At 47.0% G+C, this 22022-nt stretch overlaps 1 protein-coding gene across 1 annotated transcript; it reads left to right on the top strand.

The window, feature by feature from the left end:
- Positions 1-14702: 14702 nt before the first annotated feature.
- Positions 14703-16698, top strand: TFF2 (trefoil factor 2; the record flags this gene model as incomplete). The annotated part of the gene is made up of 3 exons (XM_082624385.1): positions 14703-14781; positions 15450-15599; positions 16517-16698. The coding sequence occupies 3 exons, from the start codon at positions 14703-14705 to the stop codon at positions 16696-16698; spliced, it is 411 nt and encodes a 136-aa protein (XP_082480511.1).
- Between the last annotated feature and the right edge of the window lie 5324 nt (positions 16699-22022).

Genomic DNA, 22022 nt, shown 5'->3' with positions numbered 1-22022 from the left:
ACCCCATGCAGAGTGCAAACCTGCCGCTTCTGCGCCTCACTTTTCACCATGTGTTGGAGATAGATTTACTAAACCCCGTGGCTCAGGCACCTTAATTGGATCTGTGACCCTTTCTACTCTGCAGCTGGCTGTGTACTTGGAGGTTATTGTTGTTTCTAGATAATGGCCAACACAACAATAGGCTTCTATTCAGAACATGTTGAACTAAGGACCAGACCAGGAACCAACTCTTGAAGCCAAGTTGTGGCTTCAGATCCTATTCGTAGGGTTGTAGGGAAGGGTATTGTTAGCTTAAGAAAACTCCCTTGCGTTTATTTGTGAGTGTGGGCAGAGACAGCTTGTGGAAATATTCAGTGCTTGTGAGCCCAACAGGAAACATCAGCTAAGAAGAGACACATACCTGGCAAATCCCAGCACAGGAATGTACTGGCAGGTATCAAACAGTCACCCATTTAAAGGTCTGAGCAGACACATTATAGTTAGTTACAGAAAGGTAAATCGTATTATTTTAAAGGTATTTCTTAATTGTTCTTCTCCGCTCTTGACATTGCCCTGAGCCGGATATTTTGGGGGTAGCAAACAGATTAAATTAGGCAAAGCCATACATACTCACATATATATGTGGTACAGTGAAGTTGATTAAACCTAAAAGTAGGGAACATCTATTCTAAGGACAAACGTTGATGGGATTTTTATATTTAATCTTACCTGGTTCATCAGTGTTGAGAACTCAGAAGGGCAGAGAGTTTACCCTACTTGCAAGCGAATAGCTTCATGGCTGCTGGCCACGGACAGGAGATTCCTGGTTCAGAGATAAAGGACCCTGTTACCCATCACACATCAAGCAGTGTAAGCAGCAGCATGCTTGCCTTGGTTCCCTTTGCCCCCAAGTCCTTCAGGGGTGGCACAGATGAGCTCAGATGGATGTCAGCACACACAGTGGGTTGCCTTCCAGGAGAGAAACACTGACCTCTCAAGGGGTTTAAATCTTTCACGGGGCAGTAAGCTTGCCTGCCCTCTGCCCCCTGCTTATCTACCTTCCAAGGTTGTTTGCCCCACAAATATCCTGCCAAGCAGGGCCACACGGGGGTTGCACTCAGGAACACAATGAACAACCAGGGGCTGTGGAAGGAGCTGTGTAGTATCAAGAGGGTGGGGTGCTCCCTGGTTCCTGCAGGAGGATGAGATTGGCTTGTTTGAATAGTTCTGCTGGCTGGCAGGGAAGTGAAGTCCACTCCTCAGGGATAAGCAGGAACTGTGCCCAGTCCCTGGATAAGGAGGTGGTTTGGCTAAGGGGCTTTATTTGTGGGAGCTGAGTAGGGAGGAGAATCCGTGGTTAGGCCACTCGCGGCCTCTCGATTGCCAGATGTCAAGGCAGCGCTTAACATTCAAATGTAACGTTAGGTCCTAAGGTATCGGGACAGTTAGTGTCTCATTCACAAGACATGCAGGAGCGTGAGAGACTCACGGGGAACTGTCTCCTGAAAATCAGTATACTAAATATACCATTTCCAAGACCAGATTACAGAAGGGGAAAAGACCACTGAGGCACATTTCTGTAACATTTCATTCATAAATACACATATTTACCACCTTCTTTTTTAAATTTTGTTTTTAGAGAGCTGTAGGACTAAAATACAGGGATAGGCAGATTTTTTTTAAAAGGCCAGAGAGTAAATATTTTAGGTTTCCTGGGCCATACAGTCTCTGCCACAGGTAATCAGCTCTGCAATCATAGCTAGAAAGTGGCCATAGACAACGTGTGAATGAATGGGTATGGCTGTGTTTTTAATAAAGTTTTATTTAAGCACAGGCAACAAGCTCATGGGGCATAGCTTGCCAACTCCTACTATAATATATCATTTTTCCTTGACTTGTGGTAAGTTTCAAGACTGGCCAGCTCCCACTCAGATACAAAAGGGGTACAAAAGAGACATTTTGAAGGAATGTAAATCTTGGTTAAAGTCCCTCAAAGTAGGACAAGGAGGAATTCCATTGCACAATACATTGAAAAATGCTAAGCTTTATGTCCGTCCAATTATGTCTCCCGAATATAACCCATCAAGACATCTCTGCTTACTCCTTCCTAAACTCTGTACCAAATTCTCATCAGCATTGGCTCATCTGTTTATGTCTCCTCCTAGCTTTGGCCATCTTCTTTATTACGTAGCTAAATTAAGTCCTGGGTTTTAGAAGAGTCTATTATTATTATTTTTGGCTGCATTGGGTCTTTGTTGCTGTGTGCCGGCTTTCTCTAGTTGCGGTGAGCGCGGGCTACTCTTTGTTACAGTGCATGTCTTCTCATTGTAGTGCCTTCTCTTGTTGCAGAGCATGGGCTCTAGGCATGTGGGCTTCAGTCGTTGTGGCACACAGACTCAGTAGTTGTGGCTTGTGGGCTCTAGAGCGCAGGCTCAGTAGTTGTGGCACACAGGCTTAGTTGCTCTGTAGCATGTGGGATCTTCCCGGACCAGGGCTCGAACCCGTGTCCCCTGCATTGGCAGGCAGATTCTTAACCACTGCGCCACCAGGGAAGTCCCATAGAAGAGTCTATTATTTACCCATTCTATTGACCAGCACAGCCAAACTCCAGAAACCTGGAATGCTGGGGAGGGAAATTGAATTTGCATGTTTTTCAGCCCCACCTTCTATATTTAGGAACACTGTACATGCAAATGTTAGTAATAAAAATTTACTTTTTCCCCTGATGACAGTGTAAAAATGAAATATTATCCTAGTCAGTATCTGAGTGAGGGTTCACCAGGCATGTGAGACCTTGGAGATCCTTTGATAAACTCTCATTCCAGCTCTCATTTCACAGATGAGGAAATTAATCCAGAGATGAGAAGAGGTTTGCCTTACTTATTTGCATATATCCAGGCCTAGGTATTATTTTATGAATTCTATAAGGAAATTTGGGCAATGGGTGACATTAGGAGCAGACTCCTCTTCCTCATCTTCTGGGTGGCACTTACCCATTTTTCCACCCCACACCACCTCACTAAGTAGGTCTAGTTTGTGCAGATGCTGGCTTTGGTTCTAGGGAGTCAAAATAAAGGAGGCATAGGTCTGGTTCTGGATGCCACCCTACACTTACTTTCTGTGTTGTTTGGGGAAACTATTTTTCCGTATACACTATAAAATGGGGGTGATAAGTTTAGCTCTTCATTTGGATTGTTGTAAGAATTAAATGAGATATAGCACATTAAATCCTTAGAATATCACCTGGGACAAAGTTGGCCTGCAGATTTAGCTGTTACCTTTGGTACACTTAATAAAGGAACCAGAAATATAAAACTCCACTTAAAATGCAGGCTAAGTGTTGTGAATCAGGTGAACAAAGGATGCTTGGGGGAGGGGTGAAGGGCACTGTCTTCTCTCAGGGGAAGTGAAGGAGGTCTTCCTGGAAGAAGTGGCTCCTGAGTCAAGAGCTGAAAGATGGACAGGAGCTAGCAAGGCAAAGAGTGGAGGAAGAACACTGCAGAGAGAGGAGGACATGCAAACAAAGTGTCAGAGGTCAGGGTGTGTCTAGAGGGCAAGAGGCTTATGTTATGAAGGAGACCTGGCAATAGAAGAGTGCGGGGCTGGGGGCGGGTATGTGGGGACCAGTTCATAAAAGGTCTTGCTTTTTATGCACAGGAAACTCATACTCATACTCCTTGGCACTCAGGGAGTGCCAGGGGAATGACATATACTGATTGTCACTTTATAAAGGTAATCAAGGCACCAGACTTTTGTTTAGATGAGGAGAAAACTCTGGCTGAGAGATTAGTTAGGAAACAGTTGTAGCAAACTAAGGGAGAAATCATGAGACTAGACTGGGCTGTAAACACAAATGCTGACAGAGGCCCAAACGCTGCCATAACTGAATAAATCCAGCCAGGGGGGAAGTGGTGGAAGCAACCTGGAGAAATCATGCCCTGCATCAAGGGACAACCACAGCTTCAGCCTGAAGAACCAATTTTAGATTCCTTGGAGGACAGGTTGGCAAGTGACAGATTCTTACAGCTTTTGTTTGTCTAAAAAAGTATTTTTTTGAAAATATTTTTGAAATCTCTGTACCTTCTGCTCAATTCTGCTGTGAATCTAGACTTGATCTAAACAATAAAATAAGGACATTTTCCGTGAGTATAGAATTCTGACTTCACAGATTTTCTCCTTTAGCACTTTAATGTCATTGTTCCATTGCCTTCCAGATTGCATGGTTTCAGATGAGAGGTCACTTGTCATTCTTTTTTTTTTCCAATACAATATTTTCTTTTCTTTTTTTTTTTTTTTTTTTTTGGTGGTATGCAGGACTCTCACTGTTGTGGCCTCTCCCATTGTGGAGCACAGGCTCCAGATGCGCAGGCTCAGCAGCCATGGCTCACAGGCCTAGCCGCTCTGCGGCATGTGGGATCTTCCCGGACCGGGGCACGAACCCATGTCCCCTGCATCGGCAGGTGGACTCTCAACCACCGCACCACCAGGGAAGCCCTCCAATGCAATATTTTTAATAACTTTTTTATAATATCAATTTTTCTAAAATATACTTTAAGTATGTTTCCATCCAAACCTTGAACTGATATTTTTTTAATTTAATTTATTTTTTTATACAGCAGATTCTTATTAGTCATCCATTTTATACACATCAGTGTATACATATCAATCCCAATCTCCCAATTCATCCCACCACAACCACCCCCAACCCCACTTTCCCCCCTTGGTGTCCATACGTTTGTTCCCTACATTTGTGTCCTGCAAACCGGTTCATCTGTACCATTTTTCTAGGTTCCACATATATGTGTTAATAGAGGATATTTGTTTTTCTCTTTCTGACTTACTTCACTCTGTATGACAGTCTCTAGATCCATCCATGTCTCTACAAATAACTCAATTTCGTTTCTCTTTAGGGCTGAGTAATATTCCATTGTATATATGTACCACATCTTCTTTATCCATTCGTCTGTTGATGGGCATTTAGGATGCTTCCATGACCTGGCTATTGTAAAGAGTGCTGCAATGAACATTGGGGTGCATGTGTCTTTTTCAATTTTGGTTTTCTCTGGGTATATGCCCAGTAGTGGGATTGCTGGGTCATATGGTAATTTTATTTTTAGTTTTTTAAGGAACCTCCATACTGTTCTCCACAGTGGCTGCACCAATTTACATTCCCACCAACAGTGCAAGAGGGTTCCTTTTTCTCCACACCCTCTCCAGCATTTGTTCCTTGTAGATTTTCTGATGATGCCCATTCTAACTGGTGTGAGGTGGTACCTCATTGTAGTTTTGATTTGCATTTCTCTAATAATTAGTGATGTTGAGCAGCTTTTCATGTGCTTCTTGGCCATCTGTATGCATTCTTTGGAGAAATGTCTATTTAGGTCTTCTGCCCATTTTTGGATTCGGTTGTTTGTTTTTTTAATATTGAGCGGCATGTGCTGTTTATATATTTTGGAGATTAATCCTTTGTCCGTTGATTCATTTGCAAATATTTTCTCCCATTCTGGGGGTTGTCTTTTGGTCTTGTTTATGATTTCCTTTGTGGTACAAAAGCTTTTACGTTTCATTAGGTCTCATTTGTTTATTTTTGTTTTATTTCCATTACTCTAAGAGGTGGATCAAAAAAGATCTTGCTGTGATTTATGTCAAAGAGTGTTCTTCCTATGTTTTCCTCTAAGAGTTGTATAGTGTCTGGCCTTACATTTAGGTCTTTAGTCCATTTTGAGTTTATTTTTGTGTATGGTGTTAGGGAGTGTTTTAATTTCATTCTTTCACATGTAGCTGTCCAGTTTTCCCAGCACCATGTACTGAAGAGACTGTCTTTTCTCCATTGTATATCCTTGCATCCTTTGTCATAGATTAGTTGACCATAGGTGCGTGGGTTTATCTCTGGGCTTTCTATCTTGTTCCATTGATCTGTATTTCTGTTTTTGTGCCAGTACCATATTGTCTTGATTACTGTCGCTTTGTAGTATAGTCTGACGTCAGGGAGCCTGAGTCCTCCACCTCTGTGTTTTTCCTTCAAGACCACTTTGGATATTTGGGGTCTTTTGTGTCTCCATACAAATTTTAAGATTTTTTGCTCTAGTTCCATAAAAAATGCCATTGGTAATTTGATAGGGTTTGCATTGAATCTGTAGATTGCTTTGGGTAGTATAGTCATTTTCACAATATTAATTCTTCCAATCCAAGAACATGGCATATCTCTCCATCTGTTGGTATCATCTTTAATTTTTTTCATCAGTGTCTTATAGTTTTCTGCATACAGGTCTTTTGTCTCCCTAGGTAGGTTTATTCCTAGGTATTTTATTATTTTTTTTGCAATGGTAAGTGGGAGTGTTTCCTTAATTTCTCTTTCAGATTTTTCATCATTAGTGTATAGGAATGCAAGAGATTTCTGTGCATTAATTTTGTATCCTGCAACTTTACCAAATTCATTGATTAGCTCTAATATTTTTCTGGTGGCATCTTTAGGATTCTCTATGTATAGTATCATGTCATCTGAAAACAGTGGCAGTTTTACCTCTTCTTTTCCAGTTTGTACTCCTTTTATTTCTTTTTCTTCTCTGATTGCCGTGGCTAGGACTTTCAAAACTGTGTTGAATAATAGTGGTGAGAGTGGACATCCTTGTCTTCTTCCTGATCTTGGTGGAAATGGTTTCAATTTGTCACCATTGAGAACAATGTTTGCTGTGGGGTGGTCATATATGGCCTTTATTATGTTGAGGTAAGTTCCCCTTATGTCTACTTTCTGGAGAGTTTTTATCATAAATGGGTGTTGAATTTTGTCAAAAGCTTTTTCTGCATCTATTGAGATGATCATATGGTTTTTATTCCTCAATTTTTTAATATGGTGTATCACATTGATTGATTTGCATATACTGAAGAATCCTTGCATCCCTGGGATAAATCGCACTTGATCATGGTGTATGATCCTTTTAATGTGTTGTTGGATTCTGTTTGCTAGTATTTTGTTGAGGATTTTTACATCTATATTCATCAGTGATATTGGTCTGTAATTTTTTTGTTGTTGTTGTATCTTTGATTCTGGTATCAGGGTGATAGTGGCCTCATAGAATGAGTTTGGGAGTGTTCCTTCCTCTGAAATTTTTTGGAAGACTTTGAGAAGGATGGGTGTTAGCTCTTCTCTAAATGTTTGATAGAATTCACCTGAGAAGCCATCAGGTTCTGGACTTTTGTTTTTTGGAAGGTTTTGTTTGTTTGTTTGTTTTTTGGAAGATTTTTAATCACACTTTCAATTTCAGTGCTTGTGATTGGTCTGTTCATGTTTTCTATTTCTTCCTGGTTCAGTCTTGGAGGGTTATACCTTTCTAAAAATTTGTCCATTTCTTCCAGGTTGTCCATTTTATTGGCATAGAGTTGCTTGTAGTAATCTCTCATGATCCTTTGTATTTCTGCAGTGTCTGTTGTTACTTCTCCTTTTTCATTTTTAATTTTATTGATTTGAGTACTCTCCCTCTTTTTCTTTTTTTTTCTTTTCTTTTTTTTTTTTTTTTTTTTTTGCGGTACGCGGGCCTCTCACTGCTGTGGCCTCTCCCGTTGCGGAGCACAGGCTCTGGACGTGCAAGGCCCAGCGGCCACGGCTCACGGACCCAGCCACTCCGCGGCATGTGGGATCCTCTCAGACCGGGACACGAACCCGTGTCCCCTGCATCGGCAGGCAGACCCTCAACCACTGCGCCACCAGGGAAACCCCTCTCCCTCTTTTTCTTGATGCATCTGGCTAATGGTTTATCAATGTTGTTTATCTTCTCAAAGAACCAGCTTTTAGTTTTATTGATCTTTGCTATTGTTTTCTTTGTTTCTATTTCATTTATTTCTGCTCTGATCTTTATGATTTCTTTCCTTCTGCTAACTTTGGGTTTTGTTTGTTCCTCTTTCTCTAGTTCCTTTAGGTGTGATGTTAGATTGTTTATTTGAGATTTTTCTTGTTTCTTGAGGTAGGCTTGTATAGCTATAAACTTCCCTCTTAGAACTGTTTTGCCCCATCGCATAGGTTTTGGATTGTCTGGTTTTCATTATCATTTGTCTCTAGTTATTTTTTGATTTCCTCTTTGGTTTCTTCAGTGATCTCTTGGTTATTTAGTAATGTATTGTTTAGCCTCCATGTGTTTGTGTTTTTTACGTTTTTTCCCTGTAATTGATTTCTAATCTTATTGTGTTGTGGTCAGAAAAGTTGTTTGAGATGATTTCAATTTTCTTAAATTTACTGAGGCTTGATTTGTGACCCAAGATGTGATCTATCCTGGAGAATGTTCTGTGCACACTCGAGAAGAAAGTGTAATCTGCTGTTTTTGGATGGAATGTCATATAGATATCAATTAAATCTATCTGGTCTATTGTGTCATTTAAAGCTTGTGTTTCCTTATTAATTTTCTGTTTGGCTGATCTGTCCATTGGTGTAAGTGAGGTGTTAAAGTCCCCCACTATTATTGTGTTACTGTCAATTTCCTCTTTTATAGCTGTTAACAGTTGCCTTATGTATTAAGGTGCTCCTATGTTGGGTGCATATATAATTGTTATATCTTCTTCTTGGATTGATCCTTTGATCATTATTTAGTGTCTGTCCTTGTCTCTTATAACATTCTTTATTTTAAAGTCTATTTTATCTGATATGAGAATTCCTACTCCGGTTTTCTTTTGATTTCCATTTGCATGGAATATCTTTTTCCATCCCTTCACTTTCAGTCTGTATGTGTCCCGAGGTCTGAAGTGGGTCTCTTGTAGACAGCATATATATGGGTCTTGTATTTGTATCCATTCAGCTAGTCTGTGTCTTTTGGTTGGAGCATTTAATCCATTCACATTTAAGGTAATTATCGATATGTATGTTCCTATGACCATTTTCTTAATTGTTCTGGGTTTGTTTTTGTAGGTCCTTTTCTTCTCTTGTGTTTCCCACTTAGAGAAGTTCCTTTAGCATTTGTTGTAGAGCTGGTCTGGTGGTGCTGAATTCTCTTAGCTTTTGCTTGTCTGTAAGCTTTTGATTTCTCCATCGAATGTGAATGAGATCCTTGCCGGGTAGAGTAATCTTGGTTGTAGGTTCTTCCCTTTCATCACTTTAAGTATATCATGCCACTCCCTTCTGGCTTGTAGAGTTTCTGCTGAGAAATCAGCTGTTAGCCTTATGGGAGTTCCCTTGTATGTTATTTGTCATTTTTCCCTTGATGCTTTCAATAATTTTTCTTTTTCTTTAATTTTTGCCAATTTGATTACTATGTGTCTCGGGGTGTTTGTCCTTGGGTTTATCCTGTATGGGACTCGCTGCGCTTCCTGGACTTGGGTGGCTATTTCTTTTCCCATGTTAGGGAAGTTTTTGACTATAATCTCTTCAAATATTTTCTCTGGTCCTTTCTCTCTCTCTTCTCCTTCTGGGACCCCTATAATGCGAATGTTGTTGCCTTTAATGTTGTCCCAGAGGTCTCTTAGGCTGTCTGCATTTCTTTTCATTCTTTTTTCTTTATTCTGTTCTGTGGCAGTGAATTCCACCATTCTGTCTTCCAGGTCACTTATCCGTTCTTCTGCCTCAGTTATTCTGCTATTGATGCCTTCTAGTGTAGTTTTCCTTTCAGTTATTGTACTGTTCATCTCTGTTTGTTTGTTCTTTAATTCTTCTAGATCTTTGTTGAACATTTCTTGCATCTTCTCCATCTTTGCCTCCATTCTTTTTCCGAGGTACTGGATCATCTTCACTATCATTATTCTGAATTCTTTTTCTGGAAGGTTGACTATCTCCACTTTAGTTGTTTTTCTGGGGTTTTATCTTGTTCCTTCATCTGGTATGTAACTGTGCATTTTCTTTTTGTCTATCTTTCTGTGATTGTGGTTTTTGTTTCAAAGGATGCAGGATTGTAGTTCTTCTTGCTTCTGCTGTCTGCCCTCTGGTGGATGAGGCTATCTAAGAGGCTTGTGTAAATTTCCTGATGGGAGGGACTGGTGGTGGGTAGAGCTGGGTGTTGCTCTTGTGGACAGAGCCCAGTAAAACTTTAATCTTCTTGTCTGCTGATGGGTGGGGCTGGGTTCCCTCCCTGTTTGTTGTTTGACCTGAGTTGGCTAAACACTGGAGTCTTCCTGGGCTCTTTGGTGGGGCTAATGGTGGACTCTGGGAGAGCTTACACCAAGGAGCACTTCCAGAACTTTTGCTGCCAGTGTCCTTGTCCTCATGGTGAGACAGACCCCCACCCCCACCCCCGCCTCTGCAGGAGACCCTCCAACATTAGCAGGTAGGTCTGGTTCAGTCTCTATGGGGTCACTGCTCCTTTCCTGGGTCCCAATGCACACACTAATTTGTGTAGGGCCTCGAAGAGTGGAGTCTCTGTTTTCCCCTGTCCTGTCAATGTCCTGCAATCAAATCTCGCTAGCCTTCAAAGTCTGATTCTCTAGGAATTCCTTCTCCCATTGCAGGACCCCCAGGTTCAAATGTCTGACGTGGGCCTCAGAACCTTCACTCCAGTGGGTGGACTTCTGTGGTATAAGTGTTCCCCAGTTTGTGAGTCACCCACCTAGTGGTTATGGGATTTGATTTTATTGTGATTGTGCCCCTCCTACCATCTCATTGTGGCTTCTTATTTGTCTTTGGATGTGGGGTATATTTTTTGGTGAGTTCCAGTGTTTTCCTGTCAATGATTGTTTAGCAGTTAGTTGTGATTCCAGTGTTCTTGCAACAGGGAGTGAGAGCACGTCCTTCTACTCCGCCATCTTGAGCCAACCTCCGACTCACTTGTCATTCTTAATATGCTCCCCTGTAATGCAGTGTGTTTTTCTGCCAGTTGCTGTAAAAACATTTTAAAATTACTGATATCAACAATTTGATAATGCTGTGCCTTGATGTGTTTTTCTATCTTGCTTGGCATTCATTGAGCTTCTAGGATATATGAGTTTATATTTGTCAGCAAATTTACAAAAAAATTTGGCCATTATTTTTTCAAATCCTTTTTCTTGCCCCAGTATTTCTTCCCCTCCTACTGATACACTAGTTACATGTATATTAGTCTGCTGACACTGTCTCACGGGTCACTGAGGTTCTGTTCCTTTTTATTTCAGCCCTCTTTCTCTCTATGCCCCAGTTTGGAGAGCTTGTACTGCACTGACTTCAAATAAATCAGCCATTTCTTCTAAAGTATCTAATCTAATTAGAATTTTTCATTTCAGATATTGTAGTTTTCATGCCTAGAGTTTCCACCTGGTTCATTTTTAGTTTCCATTTCTCTATGCAGATTTTAAAATGTGTTCCCTTGTTATATTTCTCTTTAAGTAGTTGAACATTTTAATGCAGTATCTGGTCTGTTTCTATTCTCTGTTATTTCCAGTGATTACAGGTCCTGCTTCTTCACACACCTAGTAAGTTTTGAGTTTGTGTTGAACATTATGAATGCTATGCCACGTGTCTGGATTTTGTTGTCTTCCTTAACAAAATGCTGAGTTTCGTTCTGTTAGGCAGTCAATTTACTTACAGATTAACTTGATCTTTTAGGACTTGTTTTAAAGTTTTGTTAGAAGGGGTATAAAGTGGCTTTACTCTAGAACAAGATCAAGCCTACTCTTATGGCATGTTATGGACTGAATGTTTGTGGGCCCCCCCACATTCATATGTGGAAGCCATAACCCCCAATGTGATGCTATTAGGAGGTAGGGACTATGGGAGGTAATTAGGGTTGGAAGAGGTCATGAGGATTGATCCCCCATGATGGGGTTAGTGGTCTTATAGAAGGAGACAGCAGAGAACTTACCCTTTTTCCACCAGGTGAGCACACATTGAGAAGGCCACCCTCTGCAAGCAGGAAGAGGGCCCTCATCAGAACCCTACCCTGCAGGCACCCTGATAATGAATTTCCAGCCACCAGAACTGTGAGAAACCAATGTCGGTTGTTTAACCCATCTCCCTGTGGTATTTTGTTATGGCCACTCAAGCTGACTAAGACTTGGCATGGTCATTCTATGTCCCTGCTCAGTGCCTGGACAGCCAACAAGCCTGTCCCCTGTGGCTGGTTAGAACTCATGTGAATCTGGCTGCTGACAGCCCTGTCTCCTTGGTGTGTGTTCCTTCCTGGGAGCTGTTTCTTCCTGGCCTTGTGTGTGTGGCAGCTTAGCATCTGACTAAACCCCAGGGAGTCTCCAGCCCTGTTTCAGGTGTCCCTCTCCTCCGGCCCCCACCCTGGAAACCCATCACCCTGTGGCCTCTGATTCCAGCCTCTGTCCCTCAGCCCCATGAGCCTCTGATGCTCTGTGGCCAGACTATGTTTCTAGACAGAAAATCAGGTGACCTTGGGCCTCCCCACACTGCTTCCCTTTCTGTCCCACACAGCCTGTTGCTCAGCATCTGTAAACAGTTATTCCACATAGGTTTAGAGTTACTTATGGCAGGAGGAAGGGTCTGGTACCAGTACCTCCATAATAATCAGAAGTAGACTGACATGGGTGACATCTAAGGGACCCCCCATTTGGCTTCTGTTTCCTGTGAGAACTGATAGGTAACATCACTACAAAGAAGAATTGCAATCCCACTAGGCGCGGGATGGGTCTGAGACTGGGCACTCCTGTGGCAGCACCAGCTAGCGCAGCAGGTGGGGTGGGAGGGCCTGGAGATGGTCAACAGATGGGTACACCTGGGGGTGATAAGACAGGGGGAAGCAGGTGGAGTGGGGACCGTGGGAACCAGGCTGGAGAAGGAGGGGAGGGGGAGACGCAGACGGTACAGTGCTCAGAGGGGCAGCCGAGGGGTTAAGGGACTGGAGGGTTAAGGAGTAACGAGGAAGCAGTAGAAGCTTAGACATCCTGAACGGAAAGGACATTTGCATGTCGTCTTTCAGAGGTGGAGTACGGGTTCTGAGTTTGGTCATGAGAGGGGTGGCAGAGTGGAGGAGGGATGGAAGTTCCCAGAGATGAGGAGGAAATAAAAACCTGAGCTCCTGTGGCTTTGGGTGAGATGTCCCTGGAGTGCTGAAGCCGCCCAGGATGTCACACATCTTAGTGTGACAAGGGACACAGCGAGCGCGGTGCTAAACCCTTAACAAGGAGCAGGCTGACAGTCAGCCAATGACAGTGGGGCAGGAGCCTTGAAGGTGGTACAGTCACAGCTGCGATTCCGAGGAGCATGGTGACACTGGGGCTCAAGGTCAATGTCCAGCCCCCAGCCTGAGCCCACGTGATGGGAGCACAGCCACCCAACACAGCTTAGAGGTCGTGCTGTGCATACAGCTCCACGTTCAGGTGGGTGCCACTCATACTGTAGACATTGTATCTAACGTAATGACTTCCCCACAAGTGGAAGTAACTTGTCTTGAAGAAAATGTACCTTTTTCCAAAAGCACAAAAATACCATGTGGGCGGATGGTGCCCTGGATGGGGGCCTGAGCACCTCCACCTGAGATGCATGCAAGAGGAACATCTCAGGGAAGATGCAGGCTTCCGTTAGGGCCAGAGCAGGTCAGAGACCAAGGGGCTGATAAACCGTCTCTTTGGCATGGATCAGGCGGTTTCAGTGGGAATCCCGGAAGGGCCAGGAGGGAGCAGTGGGGAGTCGGGCCAAGGGGGAGGAAGCAGAGAGGAAAGTGGAGATGAGAATCTGGGGGAAGAGGGAGGACTTGGGCCCCTATGTCTTGGTGGTGACTAAGAGTGACAGGGACGCAGTGGGGAAAGGTGACTTTCTCAAGGTTTGCAAAGATAGAGTCATGGTGGTTGCTCAGTGGGGGGAATAGGCAGGGGTCTGGAGCGGCTGGAGCTGGATCTGGCAGAAGCCCTGAGCTCTCCAGACCCTGAGGACCCAGGGTTTCAGATTCCATGCATCTCTGGGTTCCTGGCTGCTCAAACCGTGCTGGACAGATTGGTGGTTCCTGGAAGTCCCCCAGAGTAGGGAGTTTACAATCCTCTCTTTCCTCCATGTCACATCTTTCCTCTTTGTGTGTTGTGTGTCTCATTTCCATTTCTCTCTTCTCTCTTTGGGTCCCATCCACAGAGTCTTTTCCCTGGAGCATCTTATCCTGGGCATAGGCTGGCTTATAGGTGCCATCTTTTAGGAAACACAGACAGTTCCCATGGAAGAAAAAAATGACACACTTCAGGCTTTGCTGAAATGAACTTGTTACTTCTACCCTCATCTGGGGCTGTTCCGTATACCTGGACAACTTCATCTCCATGAAGAGCAGCCCCCTCCCCAAAACAGAGACAAGGAGATACAGACAGGGGCTGAGAGAGGGGTCTGCAGCCCTGAAGGAGGGTCTCCTGCCTTCCTTGGAGACCCTCCCATTCCTGGAGGAGGGGTCTCCTCTCTGTCTGCGGCTGGCCCACTCATTTTCCCCAGTAGCCTTTGGCCCAATGTTTAAAAATTCCTGTGGTAGCCAAGTACTTTATCAGGAGAAATACATGACTTCTCCTTTCCTGGGTGGGACCCTGTGAGTACCCAGCGCCACACGTGCACGTGGCCCGTCTTCCATGTTGGCATCCTGGCACGACCTGGCTCCCTGCCTGGGTCGGGGGAAGCCTGGCTGTGCTCGGGGAGCCCGGAGTCCTGCACTGTCACCACTTGGCGCTTCAGCCAAGCTATCTCAGCTCCTTTTCCTAACAAAGGTTCCAAAGTGTCAGTGCCATGGGGAGAGAGGAGGTTATCTTGCTTGCTGAGCAAACAGAGAGAAGCTTATAAAACAACCCCCGCGGTGGGGAGTGTGCACTCTTCTGGCGGCCCTGGGGTACAGCCGAGCATGGACATGGGAGCCCGCTGCACCTGGCTCCTGGCTGCGCTCTTTTTGCTGGGGCTGTGTGCCCTGGTGGGGGCCCAGAAACCTGGTAAGCGAGGGCTCAGATCCTCGAGGGGCCGTGGGGACCATTCGGACCAGCGAGCCTGGGGAGGCCTCTAGTGCCCCGAGTGCAGGGAGGGCATGAGAGGTCCTTGTTTTCTATCCCTCGGGGTGTCTCTGTTCATGTTCGTTTCCTTCAGAGAGAAAAAGCAGGTGATGAGTTAACCTGAGAAGGGAAGCAGGTGGGAAGGTGTCCTAAGATTTGGGACGCCAGCCACACAGCCAGCTCCGTGTGCGTCCACCCGCTTCCCCGCCACTCAGGAAGGACGGCAGGGGGCATTGGAGGGGGGTGAGACCTCCCAGGAAGACCCCCTTCAGGATCAGTAGGATGGCCTCAGGCTCAGGTGGGCGGGCTCCAGGAGGGGCTGGGTGGGAGGCCCACTAAGGGCTCCTAGGGGTCCGGCCTTGTTCACTTTCATCCCGACCTTGGCCTGAGTGCATCTGTCCACCCTCTTGCCAGAAGGTTTTATTTTTAAACTAAGAAAACACTTTCAGCTAAGCCCTGTCAGTTCCTCTGAAGGACACTGGCTGGTTCAAATACGAGCAAGATAAGATGGCCTTTCCCAGGGTGGGAGTGGCACTTATGGGGGGTCCTGGATGTGCCTGAGGGCTGGGGGGCAAGGGTGGGGGGCTGGCTGACCCAGGGCCTCTCCGCAGATCCCTGCCAGTGCTCACGCTTGAGCCCCAAGAACAGGGTGAATTGTGGCTTCCCAGGCATCACCAGCGACCAGTGCTTCTCTGCCAGCTGCTGCTTCGACTCCAGCATCCCCGGGGTCCCCTGGTGTTTCAAGCCCCTCCCCAAGCAAGGTAACGTCCAGGAGAGCTAGGACGTCCTCCTGTGCCCCGGCTGGCAGCTCAGGACCTGGCTTCTTAGGGCTCCAACACCACCTGGGCCAGCCCCAGGGAAGGGAAGCACGCCCCGACCCCCATGTACAGACTGGACCCCAAGGGCCAGCCATTTGCCCTTTTGGGGAGACTTGTGGGAATCCATTTGACAGTATTTGAAGAAAAAACAACTCTGGGGCCCCTCTTCGCTGTGGCTCCTGAAGAAGCTTCTAAGGGACATGAGGCATTAAAATCAGGGCATTATTAACATAACTGCAAACAGATCCCAAATGTTAAGAAATTCACTTAAGTCTTCTTGAGTTACCTTTTGAGAGTGAGTTTTGTGCCTGTGCATATTATCAATTTAGAAAGTCTCTGACTCCAAGGTGTGCACACAAAAAAGTCTGTGTGCGAAGCTGATCCGTGTGTGTAGAACTGAGTACCCTGGCCTCCCATCCACACCCCCCAAGGCTGCCGGTCAGAGGCTCCCGGGCTCCGGGGGAAACAGGCCCGATGGCTGGCTGTTGGTTGGTTGTAGCCAGGGCTCTCCCGGTAGTGGAAGCATCGCTGGGTTTCAATTCTTTGGTCTAATGCTTTCCATCCTTAAAGGGTCCCCACAGGAGGTACGGTGGGCCACCCCGCTTTACAGAGCAATGTCAAGTCCAGGGAGGTGAGACGATTTTCCCTCCAGACCTTCTGACTTTTGGCTTCAGGAGAAAGGGTGGCAACCTGCTGGTGCCCACTCTCAGTCCAGGGGGGACAGTCTCAGAAGCCCCCATGCTACCCTGAGCCTGTGAGCCCAGCGGTGCTCCCCTGGGAGGATGGGATGGATGTGTCTAGTTAGCTAGCTGGCCTAACCAAGTCCCCTTGTTGCCCCCAAATCCGGTGGCACGCGGCAGAGTCAGAGGAGTGTGTCATGGAGGTCTCGGCCCGCAAGAACTGTGGCTACCCGGGCATCAGCCCCCAGGAGTGCGCCTCTAGGAAGTGTTGCTTCTCCGACACCATCCCCCAAGTGCCCTGGTGCTTCTTTCCGCTCTCCGTGCAAGGTAATGTCCGGTTCCTGGACAAGGATGATTCTTGAGGGCAGTGGGAGCTGGGCGAGGGAGGTCCTAGGCTGGACAGGATGCCTGATGCCATCCCGGTCAGGCCCCTGGACCCAGTGGATGATCAGTTCAGGAAAAAGTGTCCTCGTGTAGGAAGCCACCTTTATTGTGAACCAGCTCAAAAGGCAATTCCAGAATGTTCTCAACAACGACAGCTTCTTTTTAATAAGTTAAGCCCTCCAGCCTTCCCACTGTGTCTTTTGGATGGTTGCAAAAAGCATCCCTTTCTCAGCCGCACCCCCCAGGTCCCAGCACAGTTGGGTGGTGTCACTATTTTGGATGCTTTGAATGCCACGTGCTGTGCTGGGCATAGTGAGAGGGACCCAGAGTGAAGCAGATGTGGTGCTTCTCTCGTGGACCCCGCTGTTCTCTCCCGTGACCACGAGTGACAGGTCCTGCCCCAGCGCCAGTCCCAGGAGAGCCCATCTCCCCTCCCCCACCCCTCAGTGACAGTGTGTCCCTGACACTGAGTTTGATAAGGTCAAGGAAAGACCGGGTATTCCAAAAGTTGGGAAGAATGCACTGATCCTTGAAGGATGCCTCTTCCCATTTTGAGGAAATCAGTGTGCTGTAAAGAGCATGGCCTTTACTTTCAGAAATTTCCAAGTGATTTTCTGTGTGACCTAAGTGTCTACCTGGAAAATTACCAGTTATCTGGGGAGAATGGACTCCCAGAGGGCATCTGGCCCCAGGGGACTGTGCCCCGCAGGCAGCTCCTTCTCCAGCAGGGACGGCTGGACTAAGGGCTGTAGTCCCGGGAGCCCACGGGGTCTCCTAGCTCAGGCGCCCTGGCTCTCTGACGCGCTCACCAACAATGTCGCATTTAAATTTCTAGACTGCCATTATTAAGACGCAGTGGCTTCAGAGAACCCCTCAGGCTCCTTGGATATCCTGAAACAAAAGAAGAATATGCACCATCTTATGGTTTCAGATTTCACGTTTCCCGAATTCCTGGGTTTTTTTAATCTGCTTTTTATCCTTTTCAGTGGCTTCACGTGCAATTTCTTCAAGTAAAGAAAACCCTTAACATCTGCTAAATTTCATTCTGGCTTCATTGACACAGAGGTGGCAATAGCAGTGTGTGTGTGTGTGAGAGAGAGAGAGAGAGAGAGAGAGGTTGAGCGTACGAGTGTGTGTGTAATTTTAAGATTCTTTCATTTGCTAGAAGAGCAAGAATTCATCTACTACATTCAGGCTCCTCTGACAGTGAAAAAGGATTGCATGTAAGGAATTTCAGAATCCATAATCCCTTTATAACTCTCATACGAAATCACTGTATTAAAATTCAGATGATTTTACCCCAAAAAGCATATTAAAAATTATATGCTGCTCTTGCAGAAACATATAATTTCAGAATGCAATGACAACACTGTTTTGCTTTTGCAAATGCATCACAGACCACGTGCTTTCAAAATTCGCGCCAGGCACCCAAATACCTCTTCCAAAGGTGAGTCGGGGCTTGTGCCAGATTAGCTCCGATGAGTTCTCCCCTAGGCTTGGGAGTGCACAGCGGCAGCATCCAGCGTGTTGCGATTTGAAAGCTGTTCCAAAGAGGGAGTTGACAGCTTCCATCAAGGCTTTTTTGAGGCGTGTGGGAAAGTCGCTGCGTGACAGGTATCTCAGGCATCTGGGTAAAGGGTTCCTGGCATCTTCGGCTCAGGGGTGGAAGCGCAGGTGGGTGACCCCAGGCCGGACTTTCTGTGGCCTGTCCCTCCTCCCTAACCCTCCTCCAGCCCAGGGCCTATGGTCACCCTGGAAACCCAGGGCCTTTCCTTCTAGGTGCCACTGGCTTTGCATTGAAAGGACGGAATTTAAAAAAGTGTTTCAGGAAGGGACTTGGCCTCACAACCCCTCTCGGGACCCCTATTTTGAGAAGGGGGCCCCATACAGTCTTAGGTCACTGTTGCATCTTTATCTTGCTAATAACACACACATAAGCTCCATGAAACAACGGCTCTTGCTGGAACACGGGGTCTGAAACACTCAAAACAAGTGGCCGGTGGAGACAGGCACGGCCTTAGTGAATTGATTTCTCACCGGGAGCCGTGTCCTCACGTGCGGTTCGCCTGTCCCAACTCAGCCCCGCCCTCGGTCCCCGCAGAGCCAAGGCCGGCCCTGGTATTGGCACACTGGGGAAAGGGTCTTTGACACATGAATTCTTCGTACCCACACACCCGGGGTTGGGAATTGGGTTGCGCTGCTCCCAGCGGCCCCGGCTGTCTTGGATTTGGGGTCTGGTGGAAGCTTTTGGCCTCAGGCCTCCTGTTCCAGGGCTGCAGGTGCGGGAGCCCCGGTTCCTTCTCAGGAGTCCTCGCGCACAACCCCAACCCCACCTCCTCTCGTACGTTCTCTCTGACGCATTGACGCCCTAATGTCCCAGCCGGCTCCTGATGGCCCTTCTGATAACTGAGCGCAGACTTGTAGATTTTGAAGCAATTTCAGTGGCGTTCCCCGGGCGGGGGATCCTTAGGCCATTTAAATCTGTTTGACATTATTTCCATACCTCCGCTTGCTCCAGCGCCATTGATTACAGAGGACGGCGCGGCCTCCCAGAGTGATTCAGACCGTCCCCCTCCCCCTTCTGTGGGTGGCCCATGGGGAGTGTCCTCGATGCCCCTGGAGCAGTAGCTGGTGACGTCCGACCCCCCTCCGTCAGGCAACCGACCTTTCTTCCTCCCCCCTCCATCCCCCTCCAGCCCCCTCCAGCGGCACCCATAGCCCCGCTGGGCTCAGCTGGGACATAGCTGATGGTGGAGGAGGGTGGGCTTGGTGCAGAGGGTCTGGCAGGGGGAGGGGACGGCAGCTCCGCCCCTCACTCCCACTGTCCTGGTCCCCCGGCTCCGGGGGCTTCACCCAGCTCCTTGCCCGGCTGGTTCAGGTAATGCAGGTGCTTTGAGAGGCGGTCACAGGAGAGGGGATGGGCCAGGTCTTTGGGGCAGAAACAACAGGAGACATCACAGTGCTCGTGTGTGACCTTGGGGAGGTTCTCCACATCTCCTGAGATGTGGTTAGAACAGTGTCGGGCATGTGACGAGGGCTTCATGACAATTCATGCCAGTTATTGTTATATTCACACATACTGACCCCGATAGTCCAGGCCCTATTAAGTGGGGGGACAGATGGGATCTCCTTACCTCAGTGCCCGATCATCAGCCCCTCCGAGGTCGCCCCTGCTGATGCAGGAAGGCTAATCCCTGCCAGATCTCCTCCCCGGGGATCCTTCTGTGGCCCTGGCTACTGCCATGGTCTTAGTGGACAGCTGTACCCACAGCAGGCTGGGCCTCAACTGCTGGACCTCCTGGGAACACCCTGGGAGTTGGCCTGGCCAGCAGCATTCTCGTGAAATGAGAGGAAGCTTCATCTTCCCTCTTGCTACACTTGGTGGGGACCCCGGAAGGGATGCTGAGCCTTGGCACCGCACAGCCTTGAGAAAGTGACTGAAGCATAGTGTCCTCTGCAATCCCCGAGGCCACCGCTTCAGGGTCACACACACAGAGTGCAGCGTGTTTCTGGGGTTTGCACACCTAAGCATCACCTGGGTGGTGAGCAGTGCCCCTTCCCCTGGTTGGCGGCCTGTCCTGCTACAGTGAGGTGACACCGTGCCTCCCAGCCAGGCTGGCTCGGGGTGGCGCCCTCATGGACCCCCGCTGTCCCCTGCCCGGAGTCCCGGTGCCCCTCCCCACTGGTCAAGGCCTCCCCGTCAACCTCCTGGGCCCTCCCCAGGGCTTGTCTGCATCTGTGTGAACAGTTGTGGGAGGTTCCAGAACATGCTGGGAGCTTCCTGGGCTTCCCTGCGGCCCAGACGGATGCGAACCAGAGGAGCAGCCTCACTCCACAGCCCCTGGGGGCCGGATCCCTGCTCCAGCCCAGCCAGGCTCCCCTGGCAGGTCAGACACACACCCAGGTGTCAGGTACCTGGGCTGAGATTACTCTGGGGCTGAGGGGGTCGGTTTCCAGAAGGTCCCATCGGTGGCAACTTCTGTATTTATTTCCTGGGATCCAAAGAGAGCTCAGCACTTAATGAAGACTCGACCTTAATTTAGCACAGTCAGAAACGCGGCTTCAAGGAAGGAAGGCCCGTGCTGTTCGTGTCAGGACACCGGTTTAATGAACGGAAGGTGTTTCCCCATGAAGAACCTTCAAGCCCAGGATGCTCGCAGGGCTGTCTGTCCTCCAGTGCCCTCTGCTGGCCACCCTGGGGACTGACGCACCCGCCTTCACCAAGGGGTAGGGATTTGTCTGACAATAGGTAGCCTCCTAATGTCCAGAGATTGGCCTCAATAACTATTGTAAGGGGGGAAAGGGGAGAGTGGGAGGAATTGGGAGATGGAGATTGACATATATACACTATTGATACTATGTATAAAATAGATAACTAATGAGAACCTACTGTATAGCACAGGGAACTCTACCCAATGCTCTGTGGTGATCTAAATGAGAAGGAAATCCAAAAAAGAGGGGATATATGTATACGTAGAGCTGATTCAATTTGCTGTACAGTAGAAACTAACACAACATTGTAAAGCAACTGTCCTCCAATAAAAAATTTTTTTAAAAAGATTGTAAGTTGCCAAACTTATAAAGTTGGATCAGGCCGAATTTACTGACATGGGTTCACAAAGCAGAAATGTTGCATGAGGTGTTGCAGCCTAGGAACTTGGAAAGGGCTCTCTTGCTGGTTTGAAGACGGCCACCTTCTGGCTGTCCTTACAGGGACTTTCCTAGGTGTATATACATGGAGAGAGAGGCAGAGACTGAGCAGGACAGGGAGAGAGAAAGCTATAAGGCCTAATCCTATCAGGTCAAGGCCCTACCCTGATGACCTCATTTAAGCTTAATTACTTCCATAAAGGCTCCATCTCCAAATACAGTCACATGGAGGGTTAGGGCTTCAACAGGTGAATTTGGGGACACAATTTTGTCATAGCATTGACCTTTCAGCTCACTGTCTTTACACCGGTAATACTGATAATTGTTATACCTTGAGGTTGTTTTTTTTTTTTTAATTAGCCTTATTGAGGTATAATTCAGGGCAATAAAATTTGTCTATTTTAACTGAATCAGTTCAGTGAGTTTTGAAAAATGTTTGCAGTTGTGTAAACACTACCACAAGGAAGATATAGAAGATCTTCATTCCCTCCCTCAATTCCCTCATGCCCGTTTGTAGTCAATGCCCTCCTCCCACTTCCAGCCCCAAGTAACCAACGAATCTGCTTCCTTTCACTATAGTTTTGCCTCTTCTAGAATTTCCTGTAAGTTTAGTCACGTTGTGCATGATCCTTTGCATCTTTCTTTATGAGAT

This window comes from Mesoplodon mirus (genome assembly GCF_964341445.2).
Source record: "Mesoplodon mirus genome assembly, chromosome: 6".
Lineage (NCBI taxonomy): Eukaryota > Metazoa > Chordata > Mammalia > Artiodactyla > Ziphiidae > Mesoplodon > Mesoplodon mirus.
Note: the sequence above shows the minus strand (reverse complement) of the source record. Positions and strands in the feature narration are given on the sequence as shown.